The 22,103-nt window shown below is 34.3% G+C and overlaps 3 protein-coding genes across 3 annotated transcripts; all 3 read left to right on the forward strand.

Annotated features, from left to right (window-relative positions):
* Window positions 1-1,018: 1,018 nt before the first annotated feature.
* Window positions 1,019-1,743, forward strand: LOC121235537. Its single transcript, XM_041131883.1, has 2 exons — window positions 1,019-1,164; window positions 1,332-1,743. Exons 1-2 carry the CDS (start codon window positions 1,019-1,021, stop codon window positions 1,741-1,743), a joined length of 558 nt encoding a protein of 185 aa, XP_040987817.1.
* An 811-nt stretch (window positions 1,744-2,554) lies between these two features.
* LOC121235538 lies at window positions 2,555-3,370 on the forward strand. The gene has a single exon (XM_041131884.1). The coding sequence runs from the start codon at window positions 2,555-2,557 to the stop codon at window positions 3,368-3,370; it is 816 nt and encodes a 271-aa protein (XP_040987818.1).
* Window positions 3,371-12,928: 9,558 nt separating this feature from the next.
* Window positions 12,929-14,081, forward strand: LOC121235696 (protein LURP-one-related 4-like). Its single transcript, XM_041132064.1, has 3 exons — window positions 12,929-13,266; window positions 13,526-13,765; window positions 13,925-14,081. Exons 1-3 carry the CDS (start codon window positions 13,000-13,002, stop codon window positions 14,057-14,059), a joined length of 642 nt encoding a protein of 213 aa, XP_040987998.1. The 5' UTR covers window positions 12,929-12,999; the 3' UTR covers window positions 14,060-14,081.
* Window positions 14,082-22,103: the final 8,022 nt, after the last annotated feature.

The following is a 22,103-nucleotide window of genomic DNA, read 5'->3' on the forward strand; positions in this document are numbered from 1 at the left end:
AGTAAAATTATAATGGAGGAATGGGAAAAAGATAAGAATGAGAGGAGGCATTTGAAAAAGATGCAGAAATTGCTAACTGGATGTAGAAGGGCCTTAAGCAAATGGTGTAAGGGATCAATAAGGGCTAGAGAAGGGGCAATAAAGGAAAAAACTGAGAGGTTAAACATCCTGGAAGCTGATGAACAGCCAGAGAAGATGCGGGAAATAAAAAGATTGAGAGGAGAGCTGGGTTTCTTGCTAGAGCAGGAGGACTTGAGATGGAAGCAGAGAGCTAAAAAACAATGGCTAGCACAGGGTGATAAGAATACTCAATTCTTTCATGCTTGTGCAAGTCAAAGAAAAAAGAAAAATAGTATTAAATCCATTATGAATGAAGAAGGAAGGATGGTGGAGGCTGATTATGAGGTGGAGCTTACTTTCTGGAATTATTTCAAGAAGATTTATACAACATCAAATCCTTCCACTACTGATATTATGAACTGTGTACATCACTCTAGTCCCAAAATTGATGATGATATGAGGAGGGGTTTAGAGAGAGAGTTTACTACGGGTGAAGTGGAATTGGCTTTAAAGCATATGTCTCCCATGAAGTCCCCGGGGCCCGATGGTTTTAGGGCAGGTTTTTACCAAAACCATTGGAAAACTGTCAAAGATGAGACCTGCAAAGCAGTTTTAGAGGTGCTGAATGGTGGTGAGATAAGCATGGAGTTAAATCATACCCATACCCTGATTGCTTTGATTCCAAAAGTAAAAAACCCTTTCTCAGTGAAGGAGTTCAGGCCAATTAGCCTTTGTAATGTGCTTTACAAACTCATTGCAAAGGTCCTTGCAAATAGAATAAAGAAAGCCTTACCTGTTGTGATCTCCCAAAATTAAAGTGCTTTTATCCTGGAGAGATTAATAACTGATAACATAATGGTGGCTTATGAAATGCTACATTCAATGAAGTCAAAGCAGAGGGGGGTGAAGGGAGTATGGCAGTCAAATTGGATATGTCAAAGGCTTATGACAGAGTTGAATGGCCTTTCTTGAGGGCAATGCTATTAAAGTTGGGGTTAGGTCCTTGATAACAGGCTTGCTCATGAAATGTGTGGAAACGGTCAATTTCTCTGTGTTGGTAAATGGAAAGGCTGGAAGAAATATAAGGCCAACTAGAGGAATAAGGCAAGGGATCCCCTATCCCCTTACCTTTTCATCATCTGTGCTGAAGGCCTCAGTCAAATACTTTATACAGCTGAAAGGCAAGGTGATATAAGGGGAAATGCAGTGTGTAGAGGTGGTTTGAGGGTGAACCATCTACTTTTTGCTGACGACTGTGTACTTTTTTGCAGGGCAAAAGTAAAGGAGTGGAGGAGAATTTATGGTGTTTTACAACTCTATGAATCTGCTTCGGGCCAAGCATTAAACAAGGAAAAAACTTCTATAATGTTCAGCAATAATACAAGTAGTGATGATAGGAGGAGGGTTAACCAAGAGGCTGGTGTTGTGATGTGTGACAGCTATGAAAGATATCTAGGCTTACCTGCATTTGTGGGGAGGTCCAAGTATAATGCTTTTCAAAGCATAAAAGAAAGGATATGGTTGAAGATTCAAAACTGGAAGACAAGTTTTCTCTCAAAAGCTGGGAAGGAAATAATGATCAAAGCCGTATTGCAAGCTGTACCAACATACACAATAGGGGTTTTCCTTTTGCCCAAAAGATTATGCACTGAAATTGAAGGTCTCTTATCAAGATTCTGGTGAAGTCAAGGTCAGAATGGAAATGGTATTCATTGGAGAAAATGGAGTGAAATGGGAAGACCAAAAATGAGGAGAGGTTTGGGGTTCAGATCATTGACAATCTTTAACTTGGCAATGCTTGCCAAACAAGGATGTAGGCTACTAAAAGAACCTCAATCCTTAGTTGCTAAAATTTATAAGGGAAAATACTATAAGCATTCGGCGGTGCTTGAAGCAACACTTGGCAGATCTCCTTCTTTAATCTGGAAAAGTATATGGTCAGCAACGAAGGTGATTAGGGAAGGGGCAGTATGGAGGGTGGGAAATGGAAAGGATATAAAGCTTTGGGCACATAGATGGCTACCTACTAAATCTACTCATTGTGTGCAGTCCCCAATATCGATATTGCAAGCTGAGGCAAAAGTGTGTGATTTAATTGATGAGGTGAATAGATGCTGGAAGGTGGATTTAGTTAATGCAGTGTTTTCAAATGAGGAAGTTGAGGTAATAAGATCAATCCCCATCAGTCAAGGGGGTTTAACATATAAACTCGTGTGGGGCCAAACTAAGGATGGGAAGTACTCGGTGAGAAGTGCTTACCACATGGTCCAGCAAAGGATGGTGCAAACAGGTGGGAAATCTTCCTCTCAAAAGAATAAAGATGAGGTGTGGACAAGGATTTGGGAACTAAATGTGCAAGCTGCTACAAAGCTTTTCATATGGAGAGCAGTTAGTGATTTATTGCCTACAAGGAAAAATTTATGGAAGAAAAAAAATTGTAGAAGATCCACTTTGTCCAATATGCAAGTTGAATGAGGAAACTGTGACTCATGTGATGTGGTCCTGCTCTGCTGCTATTGATGTATGGGGGGATACACTGAGTCCTATCAGCAAGTGGCCTACTGGTGCCCATGATCTTGTGCAGGTGTGGTTAGACTTGTGCAGCTGCTTTGACCAAAAAACAATAGAAAGGGTGGTTGTAATAATGAGGGGCTTATGGTACAGAAGGAATAAATTTGTTTTTGAGAAGAAGTTTTGGGGGCCAGTTAAGGTTGTACAAACAGCTGTCACGGTTCTTGAAGGTTTTTATTCTGCAAATGAAAAAAGAGCTAATATGAATAAGGGGGAGGGTGGGGAAAGAGGAAGATGCTACTGGAGGTGCCCTACTGATGTTGCTTTTAAAGTTAATTTTGATGGGGCTGTGGACAAGGGTCTCTCGAATGTGGGAATGGGTGTGGTGATTAGAGATAGACAGGGTGAGGTGGTAGCTGCAATGAGTATTTCAAGAAGGGATGTCCAAAATCCTTTTTTGGCAGAGGGTATGGCTCTTTGGAGAGCCATGGTTTTTTGTATAGAGACAGGCATAGTGGATGTGATCTTTGAAGGGGATGCAAAGGAGTTAATAGAGGCTGTGATGTCAGATGAGGAAGTGGATTCATGGGGTGGTCAGATTGTTGAAGATATTAAGCAGCTTAGATATCAACACAGAAACTGGAAGGTGGTATTTAGGCATAGGGAAAGTAATGAAGTGGCTCACAATTTGGCAAAAATGGCTCTTGTGAATGATGAGGAGCAGATCTGGATGGAAGAAGTACCAATTTTTATACAAAAATATATTGTAAAGGACAAGTGTTGTAACAATTTACAGTAAATGAAAGTTCATGTTTGATTCAAAAAAAAAAAAAACAATAATTTCAGCAATACTCACGGTCACGAATCGAATTTACCAATAGCTATATACCAATAATTGCACGGTCCAATAGCTAGAATTATTTATTGACTAGTAGTTCTAATGCTAATTTTCTTTCATGATTTTATCATATTAATTAGTTAAATTGGACTAATTTGACTAAGCTTACATAATTTTATAGGTCAATTAACTTACTCAAATAAAAATCACGATAAATAATAATGATATTATACTAGAAAACAAGACAATTAATTAAAGACCTACATGCAGCATCACATCATGTCTTGTGTATTCAAAGCCCAATCATCCTAACCGTACGTGCATGCTGTGGAGTCGTCGCTGTTTTGTCAGCCAGTGCCAAAGCCCATTAATTAACCATTAATCCTAACCGCGCATATAATATTATGAATTGTATAGTTTTTTGTGTTTTCATCCTTAAATTATCTAAATACTCATTTATTGTATTACCACATTTTATCAATTCACTCAATAAATTGATTAGTCATCAAACATATAATTAATTTCAATAATTAAGTAATAACATAGAATAAATAAAATGCGTAACACTAATTTTAGTTACGAAGGGAAACCTTTAAAATAACTCCTTCATAGTAAAATCCTACGAGGCAGATAAATTCAGAAAAATCAATTTTATTAACTGAAAATCAATTACAAGTAATTGTTCAATTACAAAACCTTTGTAACTAGACTCTTTTACTTGCCCAAACAAACAATCCGTTTGTCTTCTATCGTACTAAAAGCCAGAACCTATGACAATCTTCAAACTATTGACTTTCCTTCTGGAACTCTAGTGGCTAAACTCGATCACTTTAACTTTGACACGGAGTAAGCACCCACTCAAATAGAGAATTGAAAAACACTAGAAAATTCTTGTGATCTCACACTCATGCACTTGGATCACTTTCCAATATTTCTAAGTTCTGAAAACTAATGATCAAAAGATAATTTTCCTCAGCCGAAATCTTCATTTAAATAATTTGCCCAGTATTTGATCTTTAGTAGGACTCTACTGACGAATTGAGTTTGTTAGGAATTTGAGGCACAGCAGGAATCTATTAATGGGAAGACTCTGTTGGGAATGAGTCTGCCGACGCGTCTGTTAATACCTGGAGCTAAGTCTTCTCAGCAGATAACTGTTCTGTTACTTAATAACTTCTAAATTTTTGAACATCAGATCACACCCTCTTGACTTATCAACTCATTATATAATAACCACTTAATTCAAATTAAATGTTTATAGATAAAGATAAAAAAATATTTACATTCATCCAACTCAACAATGTAACAACTTAAACAAATCTCTATCATCCTAGTTATCTAATCATAACCAACCACTTTTACATTTACAATCTCTCCCTTTGGCGGATTGGTGATAAAATACTCAGTTGATGAATGTAGTGTGTACTTGAAACAAAAACGACCAGCAAATCAAGATCTCGTGAAGGATCATTAACTAATAATAAAAATTATGTTCCCAAAACATTAACGTGAGACCTTACATTGTTTAGTTATAAGTTAAACCAAATATAATCAAAATAGAAAAATTAGACTTTTCTCTAAATTAGACCAAATTAAACAAAATAAGATCAATTAATCATTAGCAAAAAGACAAAAAAACATAAGCGGCTACGCTGCTACTACTCCCTCTCAATCTCTTCACAAAAAACATTCAACTCTCCTTCAGCAGCACACTTAAATCTCCATAAATTTCACAATACTAAAAAAATCAATTAATTTGCTCCTCTAATATCTACTCCAAAAATTCATTCAACTCCCCCTTAGTAACACACTTAAATCTCTCACTTTTTGTCACAAATCTGTCAAGACTTAAAGCTCATCTTCATTAGAATCAGAAGAATAAACACTAAGCATATGTGTGCCGAGATGAGGACACTAAGAAAGATCTTGATTTGACACTGCAAAGCTCCCTCTGATCGTAACCCAACCATGCATTTCAATAAACCTAATGTATGAGTATGAATGCATGTCAAACAATGAGCAAATGATTAAGACAACTTGGTTGAGACAAAAATCAAACATTTAGTGGGCACTACTTGAAAACCGAGATGAACAATGTCGTAACCCACACAAAATCCATTCTCAACACATGAAAATCAAGATATATCCACTACTAGAGCAAATATAGACAACCCAACTATAAACAAAATCCAATCCGAAACCCTAATAGCACAAATCAAAAACCAAGATCTCAATCTCCACTTTTCATGTGCGTTGAACCCTAGAACTGAAAAATAGATTAAGATGAATGAAAGAAAGTAGTTACCGTGATAGGGAATCGTAGATCAAGATCTGGGCTAGTTCTTAATCACAAGAAAATCGAATGTGATAACGTGTGAAATGAGATGCGGCTAGGGCTCGAGAAAGGAGAGTGTCGTGGGTGAGTGGGTAATAGAAAATATTGGGGGGGGGGGGGTTGTCAGGGGGTCTGAGCCGTGTGCAAGCCTATACGTTTATCTAAGTGACTTAAGTCACTTGTTGCCCATCCGTGCCACACACGGGTCTAAATCGTAGAGTTGCATTGTGACTTGTACAATTAAGCAATAACTTACACCAAAATAAAGTAGACAACTCCTTCCAAACTTATCCCAAAAAAAATATACCAAGCAAACCATTAACAAACAAACCTAAAATTAACATAAAAAATTAAAACTAATTGACCCTAAAAAATCTTTTAGAAAAATCTTTTTCCTTTTTAAAAAAAAATAAAAAATAAAAAATTGAGTCAATATACATACCTAAGTGCATCACAAGTCCAATCATCGTGTCACTCACATAGCCAAAAATAAGATACACTCTATTATTTGCAACAATCACAATGGTTGTTCACACCTCATAAGTTTATCAATATCAAAGTTTATGTGAGTGTGTGAGTGAGAATACTTACTTCAATGAATCATATATATGTATTTTTCATCCTTTTATTATTATTATTATTATTATAATTATTATTATATATTTATTTATTTCTTTCCGTAGATACTCCCAAGAGATTGTCTCTTACATTAAAAGTTAAACTTTATGCTAGGGCCTAGATACTTGAAAGAGTATCTCCTCTGAACACAAGTTTGCACAACCCTTGATATGTCATTTTTATTTCACTTTTTTTTTTTTTTTCCGCAATGATTAGAGCAACTATTTTTCCTATAAGAACTTAAGGGACAGATCCATCTAGGGTGTTTGTCTTTTTCAGCAATAAATAAACACCAACTTTTTTCTATTGGATCAAACATTTATGTCCGGCAAGGGGAGATCTCTTGCTTTTAGTACTAGGTTCAACTAATATTAATCAATTTAAGACATAGATTCCCCCTTTGATGAGCACCTTTTAAACAATTATGGAACATAATAATAAAGAATATGAAAGTAAGTTCCTCACAGTGTATTATAATTTGACTTTGTTAAGATGAACCATAAGGTAATTAACATACACAAAGTTGACTGCACAAAATAGAAAGATGCTTTAGCTCAAGGAATGAAAGTGTGAGGACCCGAGTACTCAAGACTTAGTACACCAAGCATGAATTTTGCTCAACTGGACAAAAATCAAACTGAGATACAAACCAAAAAAATAGAAGACAACCAAAACAAACTAAAATAGAAAAATAGAAGACAACTCAACTCAACTAAACCAAATAAAATGAGATGCAAACAAATAAAATAATGTAAAATGCATGTCCTAAACTAATTATATGCAAGGAATGCAAGAACATGCAAGTGGTCCTATCAATTAATGTGACACAACATCTTCTTTGACCATCCACTTTGATTTAAATTTTAAGGCCATCTCTACATCATCACAAAGCATTTTGTGGTCTTATCCTTGTTGTCAAGATAAAATTCAGACAACTCACATACCTTAACACTTATGGTGTTTATTTGTTGGCTTAACTCTTGGACTTGATTTTCAAGTGTCTTTACATTTTTCTTTGATTTTCTTCCACCTCCATTTTTCTGAACTTTACTCAAATTAAAGCAAAGTGGCCTTATTGGCCAAGAATACCATAATGATGACAAATAAGAATAAACTTACCTTTGAACTTACCTCGATTAATCCCGATTAATCTCCATTAACGTTGATCCTTCATGAGAGGCTCTTGGAATGTGAGTTTTAGATACAACATTCTTTGGAGCTTCCTCATCTTGACTTCATTTAACAAAAATGATACCTTTTGATGAAGGGACAGTGGATGATGAGGTTTTAAGTTCCATACCTTGGGAAGTCATGTACCCCAAACCCGTACGATCACAACTAGATTTTTGAAAGCTCAACATCTTGTCAAGTTTCTAAGTTGCATTTTTTTCTTCTTTGCATTCTTGAATCTTTTTCAACTTCTTCTCAAGTACTCCTCCTTGAACATATAATTTTGATACTTCAATTTCATATATATTTGGTGCCTCAAACAAGTTACTCTTCTCATTTTTCATAGCTGTGAGCTTTTTTATGCAACTTCTTATTTAATTTCTTTTAATTTGAGTACTTTCTCACGTAGATCATTGTAGGCTTCTTGTAAACTTAGCTCATGATCAGGCACAACTAGTGCAACCTCAGAAACACTATCATCATTATACTTGCATATTTGGTTAGATTAACATCAGAAAATTCACTAACAATAGCAGAGAAGGCTATAAATGAAGTTTCATCCTTAGACGATGAACTGAGATTTTCAGAAACAAAACAGTCACTAGGCCTCGTTTATTTTTACAGATGAGATGAGATGAGTTGAGATTAAAGCTAAAAATTAAATAAAATATTGCAAGAAGATTTTTTTTAATATAATTTTTGTTTTGGGATTTGAAAAAAGTTAAATTGTTTATTTTATTTTATGTGAAAATTGTAATAATTAGATGAGATATGATGAGATGAGTTGAGAGGAGAGGAGTTGTGAAAATAAATGAGGCTTAAGTGTGACGTTAAGAGCTTTTCCTTTGGTTCTTTTAAAGTTTGGACACTCAATTTTTATATGATCATAACTTGAGCATTCATAGCACTTAACTTTATCTTTTTACTCAGATTTATCTTTGTTTCATTTTTCAGAATCATTCTTTTTAGCAGGAAATTACTTACCTCTATTTCCTTTCATTTGTTCACTTGTTGTTAAACAAGAATTTTCTGAATTTTCTTGCAATGAGATCGATATCCTCATCGTTCAAATTTTCTTCATCAGAAAAATCATCTAGATCTTTTTCCTCAATTTGTAAAGCAATGGACTTACATTTTCTTCTTTGAGGAAGGGAGGACTCGTCTGTTTGTACGGAGCCAACTAGTTTTTCAACCTTAATAGCATCCAAATTATTGTTTTTTTTTCTATGGCTATAACCTTAAAATCTCTCTCACAACCCTTAAATCCTTCACCTTCTCGCATCTCCACCTGGAATTCACAACATCATTAAATTTAGTATAAAAATCATTAAAACTTTCATCTTCCAGCATCTTAATATCTTCAAGTTTTGAGATTAGCGACTGTAATTTTGAATTTTTTACAATTATTGTCCTCTCATGTGTAACCTTCAAGATATCTCAAGCTTCTTTAGTATTCTCACACATTGAGATTCTTTTAAATTCATCAGGAGATACAACTATGAAAATAGCGTTAAGTCCTTTGCTATTCCAATTGCAGTTGGTGATCTCATCTCTTGTCCAATCATCAATAGTTGTCTCAGGTTTAGTCTATCATCGCTGAACTACATACCACACAAGCCCATCCAACAACTTGAGGAAAGCCCTCATACAAACTTTCCAATATGCATAGTTTTTCCCATCAAAGTGTGGCGGGACATATAACGACGATGACATGATTTATAGGGGCACGATCACACTCAAATGAGTAAACTATGCTCTGATGTCAATTGAAATTATCCAAGTACCCCGGTATTGTATTACCATGCTCTACCAATTCACTCAACAAATTAATTACTCGTCAAGCATGCAATTAATTTCAATAATTAAGCAATAACATAGAATAAATAAAGTGCGTAACACTAATTTTGGTTAAGAATGGAAACCCTTTGAAAAACTCCTCAAAGGTAAAACTCTATGGAGCAGCCAAACCCAGAAAAATCAATTTTATTAAGTGAAAATCAATTACAAGTAATTTCTCAATTACAAAACCTTTGTAACTAAATTTTCTTACTTGTCCAGACAAACCGTTTGTCTACTACCTCTGGCGATTTTCAAACTATTGACTTTCTTCCTGGAACTCCAGTGGCTGAACTCGATCATTTCAACATCGACACGGAGTAAGCATGCACTCAAAGAGAGAATTGAAAAATACTAGAAAATTCTTCACAAGTGTTTACTCAAACTCATGCACTTGGATCACTCTCCAATATTTCCAAGTTCTGAAAAATAATTCTAAAGATAATTTCCCTCAACCGAAATCCTCATTCAAATAATCTGCCCAATATTTGATATGTAGTAGAACTCTACAGACGGATTGAGTCTGTTAGAATTTGAGGCACAGTAGGAATCTGCTAACGAGAGGAATCTGCTGGGAACGAGTTTGTTGATAACTCCTAACTTTCGAACATCAGATTACACCCTCTTAACTTATCGACTCGTTATCTAATAACCACTTAATTCAAATTAAATGTTCATAGATAAAGATAAAAAATATTTACATTAATCTAACTCAACAATTTAACAACTTAAACAAATCTCTATCATCCTAGTCATCTAATCCTAGCCAACCACTTTTACATTTACACGTCCAAAAACTACACGTGATCAATGATAACCAAAATGATATTCGTAGTGATCAGATGGCTCAACCTCAACAACTTGTCTTGCATCCATCACTGTTAATTTCAACATCTCAATGACCCACTCTCAATTAAATAAATGGGCACCGAATCTAATTAATTTGATCAGTTGATTGAAGGGAAAAAAAAGCAATAGCGTCATGAAGAAGATCTGTGTTATATATATAAATGATATTTACAGTCATAGAGTGCAAAAGTGATGCACTCTTTTTGAAAAAAGTGAATAAATATGAAATCCATATAAAAAAATTAATTTTTTAATGGCGAATTTCACTCTTTTTCAAAATAAATACACATCGCTTACACAACACATGACTCTATTTAACATTACTCATATATATATATATATATAATACACACACACGTACTATGGCTAAAAACTGGTGTCGTCGATGCAGTTTTGGCACAAAATCGATGCTGAACTGACGAGCCTCAGTGTCGGTGTGAGTCGGTGCGATTCGTTGGTCTACCTTAATTTGGTGCTGTTGTGAAGGAGGATGGGAGTGATAGGCTGTGCTGTTGGTGGGAAGAAGTAAATGGAAGAAGAAGAGTGGGAGTTTTATTAATCCTAGGTCGAAATGACGCTGTCTCACCTAATTTTTTCTTTATAAAAATCATAACTAAAGCAACTTAAGTGAAACGTCTTTTTATATATGTATAATATAATATAATATATATATAATCAGGCGGTTCGGCGGTTTCCTTAATTTTATACCGCCAGTCGACTGGTTTTCTGTCGGTTTCGAACTTCAACAGTCGGTCCGCATTAGCAACAGTCGATCCTGTCAATTTCTATACATCCATAATATATATTCTGTCGATCCATGGTGACATGACATGCGACTTATATACGCATTAATGGTACGTTGAGGAGAGCAATAGACATCTAACCGTCCTCTTATAGCAAGATAAACAAAACTAATGAAGGGAATTATTAGGAATACACCTATATACGATAATACTCGCATCTTATCAGTCTATCATATTAATATAAATAAATTTTTACAGAAATAATTTTAATAACCTGAAATTTTCTAAAAAAAATAAGAGTATAAAGTATTCTACATATAAAATTTTTTTATTAGTTTTCCTAAATGATCTGTACCGTCTATTAATACCTCTTATTTTCTTAAATTTGCTCTCTACATGCATGCATGTATAATCAGTAGAGTTTTCATTTTCAAGATCTCGGAAGTAGGCCGTCGTGTTGATGTTACGTTCCATGATTATTTTGTTGTATGAAATTGACTTTCTTTGTTGATCATATATACGTTTTCAAAGCTACTTATTGACATATTTCAAAAGAAAAAAAAAAAAAAAAAAAGCTACTTATTGACAAAATACGTTCACGTACGTGTTATTGGAATCATTGCTGATGATTGCACAGATAAACACAATTACTATCTCACACGAGATCTACGTATGATCCACGTGGAAATTATATATTTTTACGATTTAGAAATACGAATGCTACTCTCGTTTTCAATCTCGGAAAAAGATGTTTGTACGGTTTTAATATTTGTACATCTCGCGCAGTTGAAAAAAAGTGGAGCATATTTCGGATGTACGCACATAAAATTTTTTTTATGGTAGGCTATAATCTATTTAATTTAAAAGAATTGTGTAAAATTTACACACCTTAAATTGCGTTAGCAATTGTAAAAAGTGCTTAAACGTACAGCTTAAAAAACACTTTATTGATAAAATTAAATTATTTAGTTGATACATATAAAATACTTTTTAATTTTAAAAAAGTTAAAAAGTAAATTTTAAGAAAAGTATCATTTTGATGCTAATTTTTCTTAATGGTGATTTTTGAATTTTGGGAAATGTAGTTATGTTTCAGTTTTAAAGAAGACTATCAATAGATGAAATTACTCATATAACTTTTAAATAATTACATTTGTACCCTTTGTTCTTATCACATAGAAGACACAATCTCAAATGATATTTTATATCATTTCTACTTTAAATGTAATATGTTTAAAAGTGCTTTAGATGTATAGTTGTGACCAAACAGTAAATAATTTTTTAATAACATAGTTTATTATCCAAGCTCTACAACTAAAAGTCCTAGAACTAAAAACTACGTTACTCACCGCAATCCCAAACATATATCTGGTATTATTTTTAAATTTATATCTTTCACACAGTCTCTTTTATAGAATATGTCCCATCTAAACTCAATTGTTTGAAAGAATAGAAAATGATGACAATACTTGACTAAAAATTATGGGAAAATCGGATCATCTTTAATTGGATTATGAGACTGAATTATGGTTGATCATACACACATATTATATATATATATATATATGTATATATGAATGTTTGTATAATTTTCTATGTGCTCACAAATACAGTTTATAAGGGAAAATTCAAAGCCACTTAATAAGAAAAAGAAAGTAATTAGGGGCTGCGATTTGAAGAAAAAGTACCCCCTACGTCTGTCCAAAAAGACAGGCCCAAGGACTTCCAGCTGCAGCTGATGAGAAACTCGTGTCCAGTTGACCCACTTTTCTCCATTATAAGCCAATTACCAACAACTTCGTTCGACGTTCCATCGCCGAGGGACAGTACTAATTCTATTTGAATTCTTTAGTGAATTCAACGGAGGAGTTCTCCTCCACTCAGCCAAAGTACTTCAAATGAACGAATAAGATTAAAGAAAGAAAGCTAAATATATATTCCCCGGCCCCTCATAACTGTCACAATACATTATTTTATACGTTGAAGTCGCCCACAAAATATCTGGATCTGCAGGCCAGCCGGAACTTAACCTCCAGATTATGATCTCCAAAAGCCTTCACTGTAAGGATAAGATCCATCCTGATGATCACATACCGACTGTTTCTCCCATTAACTTTACGACTTCAGAAGGAGAAACATTCACTGTATGGTTGAAGTCGCTTCTATACCATACATATGGTTGCACTGTCTTTAACTCCAAGGGCGAGATCGTGTATCGGGTTGATAACTACAACAACAAGTGTAGCCATGAAGTTCATCTCATGGATCTGAGAGGAAACACTCTCTTTACCATACGACGTCGGAAGGTAACACTCTCGATCTTTACTATAAATGATTACCACCATTTTCAATTACAGCTAGCTAGCACCGGTATCTTTCTCTTCTTTCCAAGTAAACATCGAGGAATATTCTGGGTCAATATATATATATTAGCCAGATCAATTAGTAACATGTATATATGGAAACTGAGTGACTCCAAATTAAGTACTGGGATTAATTGAGATATTTTGAAGGCCTAATTAATTGGTTTTTCTATCTGCTTTATAATTTTGACTGCTTGCGCAGAAGTTCCTTGCTTTTGGATCATGTTGGGATGGTTATAGATGTAGCGGTTCTACGATAATAAACAAGCTGGAGAAGCCGTGGTTTCAAGTTAAAAGGTATTGCAGAATGCTCATGGGAGATGTAGCTTGTCGAATTACTGTGGGGTATGATAAATATGATAAGTATTGGATTGTTAGAATATTGGGTGCAGGCAAAGCAGCATTTAGGATAGTAGACGTGGATGGGGGCGTTGTTGCTGAGGTGAGTTTTTAGCTTATATATTAGCTAACATGAAGAGCAATTTTATATGATCTCAGGGTGCATACGTACGTACGTACGTACGTATTAAGTATTAAATACGTAAGTAACATGCACTTAATTATTGGGTTCTGATCTATTGATCTGGTTTCGGGCATGCAGGCAAAGCCAAAGCATTCAGATTCGGGAGTGGTGCTGGGAGATGATGTATTGACTTTGGAGGTGGTGCCTTGTATTGAACATTCCCTTATCCTAGCTCTTGTGATAGTGTATGGATTAATTAGAGGTAGACTGTAAATTAATAATCTTGATCTTGACAGAAATGTAAAGGCTGTACGTCTTCATGATTAGCAGGCTGCCCGCTAGGGCAGAGCTTATATATATATATATATATATATATATTGACTTAATTGGCAATCATTTTCCTCTTAATTTTCTGATATATAATGCATGATCAGACTTGCACTACAATAGAATTTTGTGACTAATTAATTAATGTGATGTTTGACTAATATAGAAGACAAGGCTAGAAACTATATATACCGATATCATATATAATTCTTTGCATTTCGGCCAGAGATCAATTAGTTTAGACTCGTGCAATATAAAAGCTCCTAATTATTAACTACAAGGCTTCAGTATTTTGCGTTCACATTTTCCTTAATTAATTTGGTACCCACATGCGAGCGCGCGCGCATATATATATATAGAGTACATATAAATATATGAATATGCCTCCTCATTTTATCCATTCATATATTTATTTTTTTTATTTTATTTTTCTTAATAGTTAAAGAAGTGATTATTAGTGAATTATTATTATTTTTAAATGCTTAAAAAATATTTGAAAAAAAAAAAGAAAAGTGTTAATTTGTACTAAGTGGCACACAGAATAGGCACATAGAGGTGGCAGAGTAGCACCACTTATAAGTATATATATGGGTGCTAAGATTTCCATGTTCAACTTGGTGGAGTACTAGTCTTGACTGTGCATGCATTTCACTTAGGTACCGGTTAGATAATGAGTTGAGATGAACTTAAAATTTGAATAAAATATTATTTTTTAATATTATTAATTTTTTAAAATTTGAAAAAGTTAAATTATTTATTATATTTTGTATGAAAATTTAAAAAAATCGTAATGATAATATGAGATGAAATACTTTTATTATCCGAACGGTGCTAATTTTCATATTAATTAATTGAATATTCATGTGTTAAATCCACTTATATATAAAAGCTTTGGAAGATAGCTTAATTAATGCATTGTTCCAGATCATTTCCCGACAGTACTTCTCCACCAAAAGTGGTACGCAACAAATATTAACGTTATATATAGTCTTTAATTCTATAGTACTAGATATATACTCATAGAGAGACTAACGGTAATATTTGTAGAAAAATCTTGAGCTTCAATCCTCCAAAGAACCTGACCAATTACGACTACAACGTCATATATATAAATTAAACGGTGCCTATAGTGACGAGAGTTTATGTGGCGAAAAGAAATCACTTTTTACCGCGACTCAGCACCCCTTTTGGATTTTTGGCCTCAGGTCATTTAGAGAAGTGGAAGCCATTACCACGCAACATAGCTTGGACCTACTTTGAACTCATAGCTTGGAGTAACAACGGTATTAATTACATATTGCTAATAAACAGAAGAACATAAGGGGATGACCAGACAGCTCGAAATTAGAGGGTGGGGAGTGGGGTTGTTTTTCTGTTAATCACAGGGTATACAAAGGTGATGCAGAGGCAACCAAAGAGAAACGGTGCAATAGGCCATTTGTATTTCATTGATGCGTTTGTAGTCGACAGGCTTTTGAGGTGTATATATATACATATATAATGGTTATTTATGTTGTACAAATCGAACTCTTTGGTCCTGTCTCACTTGGTATGCGATATTACATTGTCTTTAAGCAACCTTGTGCTAGCTGTCTTTGGGCTCTGCAGACGATCTTTATTTTCCTTGGGCAAATTGAGTAGCCATGGTAAGCTGCATATCAAATAGCTGGATATAAAGTCCAGTCTCAAATAAAGGGCCGTACCCCCAAGAAAAATAGTGTAATATTAAAAATTTTTTTATATTAATCATATTTATTAACTTTTTTTAAAAAAGTACAGTATAATTAAAACAAACACTATTTGCTGAACATTACAATAAAAAAATAAAAAAAAAAAAAAAAAAAAAGCACAGAAAAAAACGTTAGAGTAAAAAGATGGAGTAAAAACATGCACGAAAAACGCAAAGTAAAAAAAAAATGCACAACAAAAAAGCACACAGCTAAAAAAAAAAACACAGAAAAATGTACAGTAAAAGCACACAAGAAAAGCAGTCATTCTTCAGACAACTGCCCTAGGAAACTCCCGTGACATCGTGTCCGATGTGGCATATGTGCAACATCGTCGTTTGAATTTCCCTCGAAGGCAGAAGGGGTCGATTGGCCTCCTTTCCCATTTTGCCTATTCTCACCAAAATTGCTTTTTTCACTTTGTCTTCAAATCTTTCCCGTGCATCCCACAAGTCCAACGAAAGTAGGTTTCAACGTAGCACCACCACTCTTCAGTAGACTAGCAATCTCGCCACTACCCAGCTCATGCAACACCTTGCACTAGACCACGTAAACAACCATGCATGCACCACAACAATTCCACGCTGCACATCCTCCACACGTACAACCTGCACCACCTTGTCGAAGCCAAGCCTCACGTAAAACACGCAAACTATAGGCTCACGTCCGCTGCATGCATGTTGCACCTCCACGTCATCACCATCGACAAGCTTCAAGCCACAGCCCATGGAACCCCATGCACGACAGCTTAGCCAATCCCACCTACAGGTCCCGTCCTCGCCGATGCACGTGAACCTAGCAAACAATGAACCAAGCACCTCCACGCCGTCACTCCTACACCATTAACACACACATACAACCTCCACCTCACGGCACAACAGCCAAGCAACGAGACGAAACTTCCCTCACACGGCAGAAGCCACCAATGCCACCATCATTCGCCACCCTCTTCGCAAACTCATCACGGTGAGCCCTTGTTTTAGCCCCCAAAAAACAAAGGATTTTCGTGAGCCATAGCTAGCTAGCCACGGTGCCAGCTCTCTCTCTCCGCATCATCGTTACTTGCCCAGAAAACGCCGGTTGTCGCACCCACTCCCTCAGGTTAGTTTCTGTCGTCGCACCCTACCTCCTCTCCCTCTATGTTACTCTCGGTTTCCTCCCATAATCTCTCATCACATTGCCTCTCTCCTTCACTTATCACTCTTTCTCTCTCTACGTAGTGCTCAGCCTACCATTGGTACAGCCACCCCTCAGAAACCCAGCTCCGCCGCGTTCTCTTCCCTCACAGTGAGTATCTCACGCTAATTGTTTGCAGCCCTATTCCAGTTGTTTTACGTTATATATTTCATTGGCCACACAACATCATTTTGCCTGTAACTGGCCAACAATGGCATCCTTTGAAAATTCATTTCCTTTTCTCTCCCTTTCACCAATTTTTGAATTTTTTTTTTTTTTTTGCCAACTCTTACTAGCACGATGACGTGGGCTTTTTTGTCATTTTGCTCGATCTAGTTCTTTAACCCTATCACTCCCAAGTTGGCTTGGATTTTCATATGATATATACTAGTTAATTACAGAGAATATGGTGCTAAATTTTGACCATTATTTATTGCTATATCTGAAAGTTCTTTCAAATGTTGGCATCCAAAAATCAACCGTGGCCTCAAAAGTGACAGGAAATGGGGGGAAACGTCGTACCTCAACCACTTGTGCTTCAACAAGGGACCCACTTGATGCAAAAAACACCATGAATTTTTCTAGATTTTTATTCCTCTTTTTTTTTCTTCTATTTGCTAATTTCTTCTCTAATTTTTGGGAATGAAATGTTGTCCGCTTTGTGGGTTTTGGAGAACGAAAGAACTCTGAAATGATTGGAAGAAATGGTGGGAATCGCAAAACCATGACTTCGCATAACCGTGACTATGTGGAGAAGACGAAGAGAAGATGAAGATAGTGACTTCGCAGAACTGTGGGTTCGTGGGTAGGAGGGTTTGTGGAGACCACGAAGACTCACTGTGGAGAAGACGAAGATTGGGTTGCGGCGGGCTTCGGCTTCGTGGAGCGGCGATTTTGTGGAGGACAATGGAGCTTCGTGGATGTAGAAGAGAGAAATGAAGATAAAGTGAAAAGAGCAGCTTTCATGGGATGGGCAAAATGGGAAAGAAGGCCAACCAACCCCTTCTATCTTCTAGGGAAATGCAAACAACGATGTTGCACATATGCCACATCGGACAAGATGCCGCAGGGGTTCTCCAGAGCGGTTGCGACTAGCATTTTTTCAAGAAAAATGCCAAAAAAAAATGCACAGAAAAATGTATTGTAAAAATCTTACAGAAAAAACTCATAGCAAAAAATGCACTACAAGAAAAATGGACTTTTGTGACCAATTTATTGCAACTAAAAGACTATTCGCAACCAATTTTAGTGGCAAATAGTCATTTTGCTGGAATTAATTGGTCACAAAAGTTCATTTTTCTTATAGTGACGTACAGTAAAAAAAGACTAGAAAAATGCAAAAAAAAAAAAAAAAAAGAACGAAAGGAAAAAAAAAATACAGTAAAAAATGCAAAGTAAAAAATGCATAGTAAAAAACGCAATAAAAATGTACAGCAAAAAAAGGGAAAAAAAAAATCGACATAAAAAACGTAAAGTAAAAAACGCATAGTAAAAAACGCAATAAAAACGCACAGCAAAAAAAAACGACAAAAACAACGCATAGAAAAAAACGCAATAAAAACGCACAGCAAAAAAAGAAAAAAAACGACAAAAAAAACGCATAGAAAAAAAACGCAATAAAAACGCACTGAGAAAACGCCAAAAAAAGCATAACAAACGTACAGAAAAAACAAACGAAAAACGCACAGCAAAAAACGCACAGCAAAAACAAAACTGCTAGAAAAAGGCCAAAAAAAACGACAGCAAAACAACCTAGAAAAAGGCACAGAAACAAAAGGTACAGTAAGACTAGTTTGGATAATAAAACATTCTCAGAATTTTTTATTTTATCATTATAATTTTTATATAAAATATATTAAATAATTAAACTTTTTTAAATATTAAAATAATAATAAAATTAAGAAAGTATTCTAATATTATTTTATTTAATTTTTATTAAAAATCATTTCATCTTATCTTATTATTCAAAAAATATAAAAAAAATATATACAGTAAAAAAAAGTTAAAAAAAAAAACGTATAGTTAAAAACGCATAGTATAAAAAACGCAAAGCAATAAAAGCAATAAAAACGCACAGACGAAAAAAAAACGCACAGCAAAAATACTTACAGAAAAAAATGCACAGAAAAAAAGAAAAAGGAAATTTTCTAGCTGTAACTATCGTTTATACCGACCAACTGTAGTTATCATTTATAACTATAAAAATACACAAAAAAATAAATCTTTAAAAAATAAATCAAAAAATAATTTAACACCATGTGTAGTGTCATACTCGGTCGCTATATATAGCACGGTCTAAAAAAAATGCACAGCAAGCCAAAATATCACCAAACGAAAAATAAAAAATTATATCGTAGTTCATGTATATTCATTTTGAAAAATTTTAATAAATATAAAATTTAGATAAAAAAATTAAATTTTTTTTATAATTGATCCCATTCTTTTTCCAAAAAAAATATTAAACGTTTGCATAATTTATAACTATATGTTACATTATTTAAAAAAAATATACTACTAAAAATGCACAGTAAAAAAACGTACAACGCAATAAAAAACTTACGTACAGTAAAAAAAATACGTATAATATCTGCTGAATATCATAAAACGTATGGTATAAACGTACAGTATCTGCTAAAAACGGAACAAGATCATAAACCGTCATACAGTAAAAACCCTTGAATAATTTTTTTTTTTTTTTTTAGGCTAACCCTTGAATACTGTGGTGAGTTGATCTGCATCAGATGAATACCCAAATCATAGTAAATCAATTTATTAGAGTATTTAATTAATTAATTAGCCTCGAATATTAATATAGCAGATGAGATGATGTTCTGATCAAACGTATCTGCCAAGAAAAAAGAAACGTATCTGCTGGATATATATTGGGAACAATATATATGCATGCATTACCCAAAAACCAGATAAAAATATTCCTCACCAACAAAACCTCCGTCCACGTATTGACTTCTATACACATATTATTGAGTAGAATGCACACAAATTCCAGCATCTATCAAAGGCAGCAGCATCTCACTGCACATAAATTACAAAACTCGAATTTAGGCAAGTGAAGGATTATACCATTACCACCTATTAAGGAAATTACTGACAACGATCATGACAGCAATGACTGAAATCAAGCTTAGCTTGATTTATGAACCTACAGAATATTGTGCACGATTTGAGGACATTGTTATTTCTGTAAACATTTTCTTTCCAATTTTATACTTAAATACATATCCTCTCTTGTATACCAACTGATGCAAACTGATACTCTAATACCAGGTCAACAAACGACCTCACACATGATTTCCACAATCTCACTGTGCACTCTGAGCCTTACAACGGCACCGCTCAGATCCATGTCGGCGATGGGGCAGGTTTAAAGCATTAGCATTGGTCTATGCATATGCATATGCAAAGTCATATTTGCATAATATGGCCCTAAAATCATCTACATTAGCTTATACATATCCAAATATTTAGTTATCTACGAATAGTACTTATCCAAATTTGGATAATCACTATTCACCCTACAAATCATATTTTAATCATTATTTCTCTCTCCTCCCACTCTCTCTCACAATCCTTTCATTTTCTCCCTCCTTCAACAACACAATAAATCTTCACTTGCACATTCATTTTATTATTATAATATATTATATATATTTTTTCATTTTATTATATTTTTAATATAATATATAAAAAAATTATATTTTTTATTATTGCATTTGTATTATTAATGTCAAATGTATGTAGTGGATGCTAATTGCAAAATATATATAAAAAAAAAATTGATTTTAGCAAAAATTTAATAATAAAATAATAATATTTTATTATTATTTTGTTTTAAATATGCATAAGTCAATGTGGGAATTTTGCTTGAATGACAAAGTGAATATGCAAAAGAGGTGATTTTGCATATGGATATGCATAGACCAATGCTAATGCTCTTACTCATTAAGAATATTGGCACTGCTACTCTCTCAACACCAAATAAATCTTTTTCTTTGCATCAGTTACTTCATGTACTGCAGATTAAAAAGAACTTAGTTTCTGTGAGTTAATTTACTCGTGACAATAATGTTTACATTGAGTTTCACTCTTTCTTTTTGGTGAAGGACGAGGCAACAGGGACAATTCTGCTGCGCGGCAAAACTAAAGATGGACTCTACACTTTTTCATCCACTGCTACTTCCACCAGATATCCTTAAACCTTCATGTCTCAACTAGGGGTGTAAATTCAAACCGGAAAACCGGTCCAGATCAGACCGGTTTTGAATCGGTCCGGTCCGGGACCGGTTCTTAGAATGTGAAAACCGGCCGGTTCCAGTCCGATTCCAGTTTTAGGATTTTTCAGACCGGACCGGTTGATAAAAAATATATATATAAATAATATCTGTATTATTGTATATATAAGTTTTATACAAAATATATATATATAAGTTTTATATATTATGTGTAATTATAAATTTTCATGTGAAATTTTTATATATAATATATATAATTATATATATTCATATATGAAATAATTTTTTATTATAATTTATAAATTATTACATAAAATGTTAATACTAAATCATTAAAAGTTTATAACTAATACTAATAGTCTAAAATAGACTAATGACTATAATTATACTTATAATTAATACTACAAGTTTTTACTAAAAGTTTATAACTAATACTAATATATAACTTATAACTATACCAATAGTCTAATATTAATACTATTATATAGTCTAATATATTAATAAAAGTATAAATCAGTTTTTTTTTTATAAACAAATTTTTAATAACAAATTGTAAAACTTACATTTTTAAAAAATCGAAAAACCGGACCGGACCGGAAAGTTAGAAACCGGTAAAACCGGAAGTACCGGTTTAGGAGGGTAACCGGTGCGTAATCGGTTTTAGAAAATACAAAATCGGTACATACCGGTTCGGTCCTAGATTTTGTCCAAAACTGGACCAAACCGGACTGGTTACACCCCTAGTCTCAACGTGCTCCTCTTGATATTTGGCATTGTCGGATGGGCCATCCGTCCTATCAAACTGTACGACATCTCATCTCCAAGTTCTCCCTACCT

The sequence above is a fragment of the Juglans microcarpa x Juglans regia genome, chromosome 6D, assembly GCF_004785595.1.
Source record: "Juglans microcarpa x Juglans regia isolate MS1-56 chromosome 6D, Jm3101_v1.0, whole genome shotgun sequence".
In the NCBI taxonomy this organism is placed as follows: domain Eukaryota; kingdom Viridiplantae; phylum Streptophyta; class Magnoliopsida; order Fagales; family Juglandaceae; genus Juglans; species Juglans microcarpa x Juglans regia.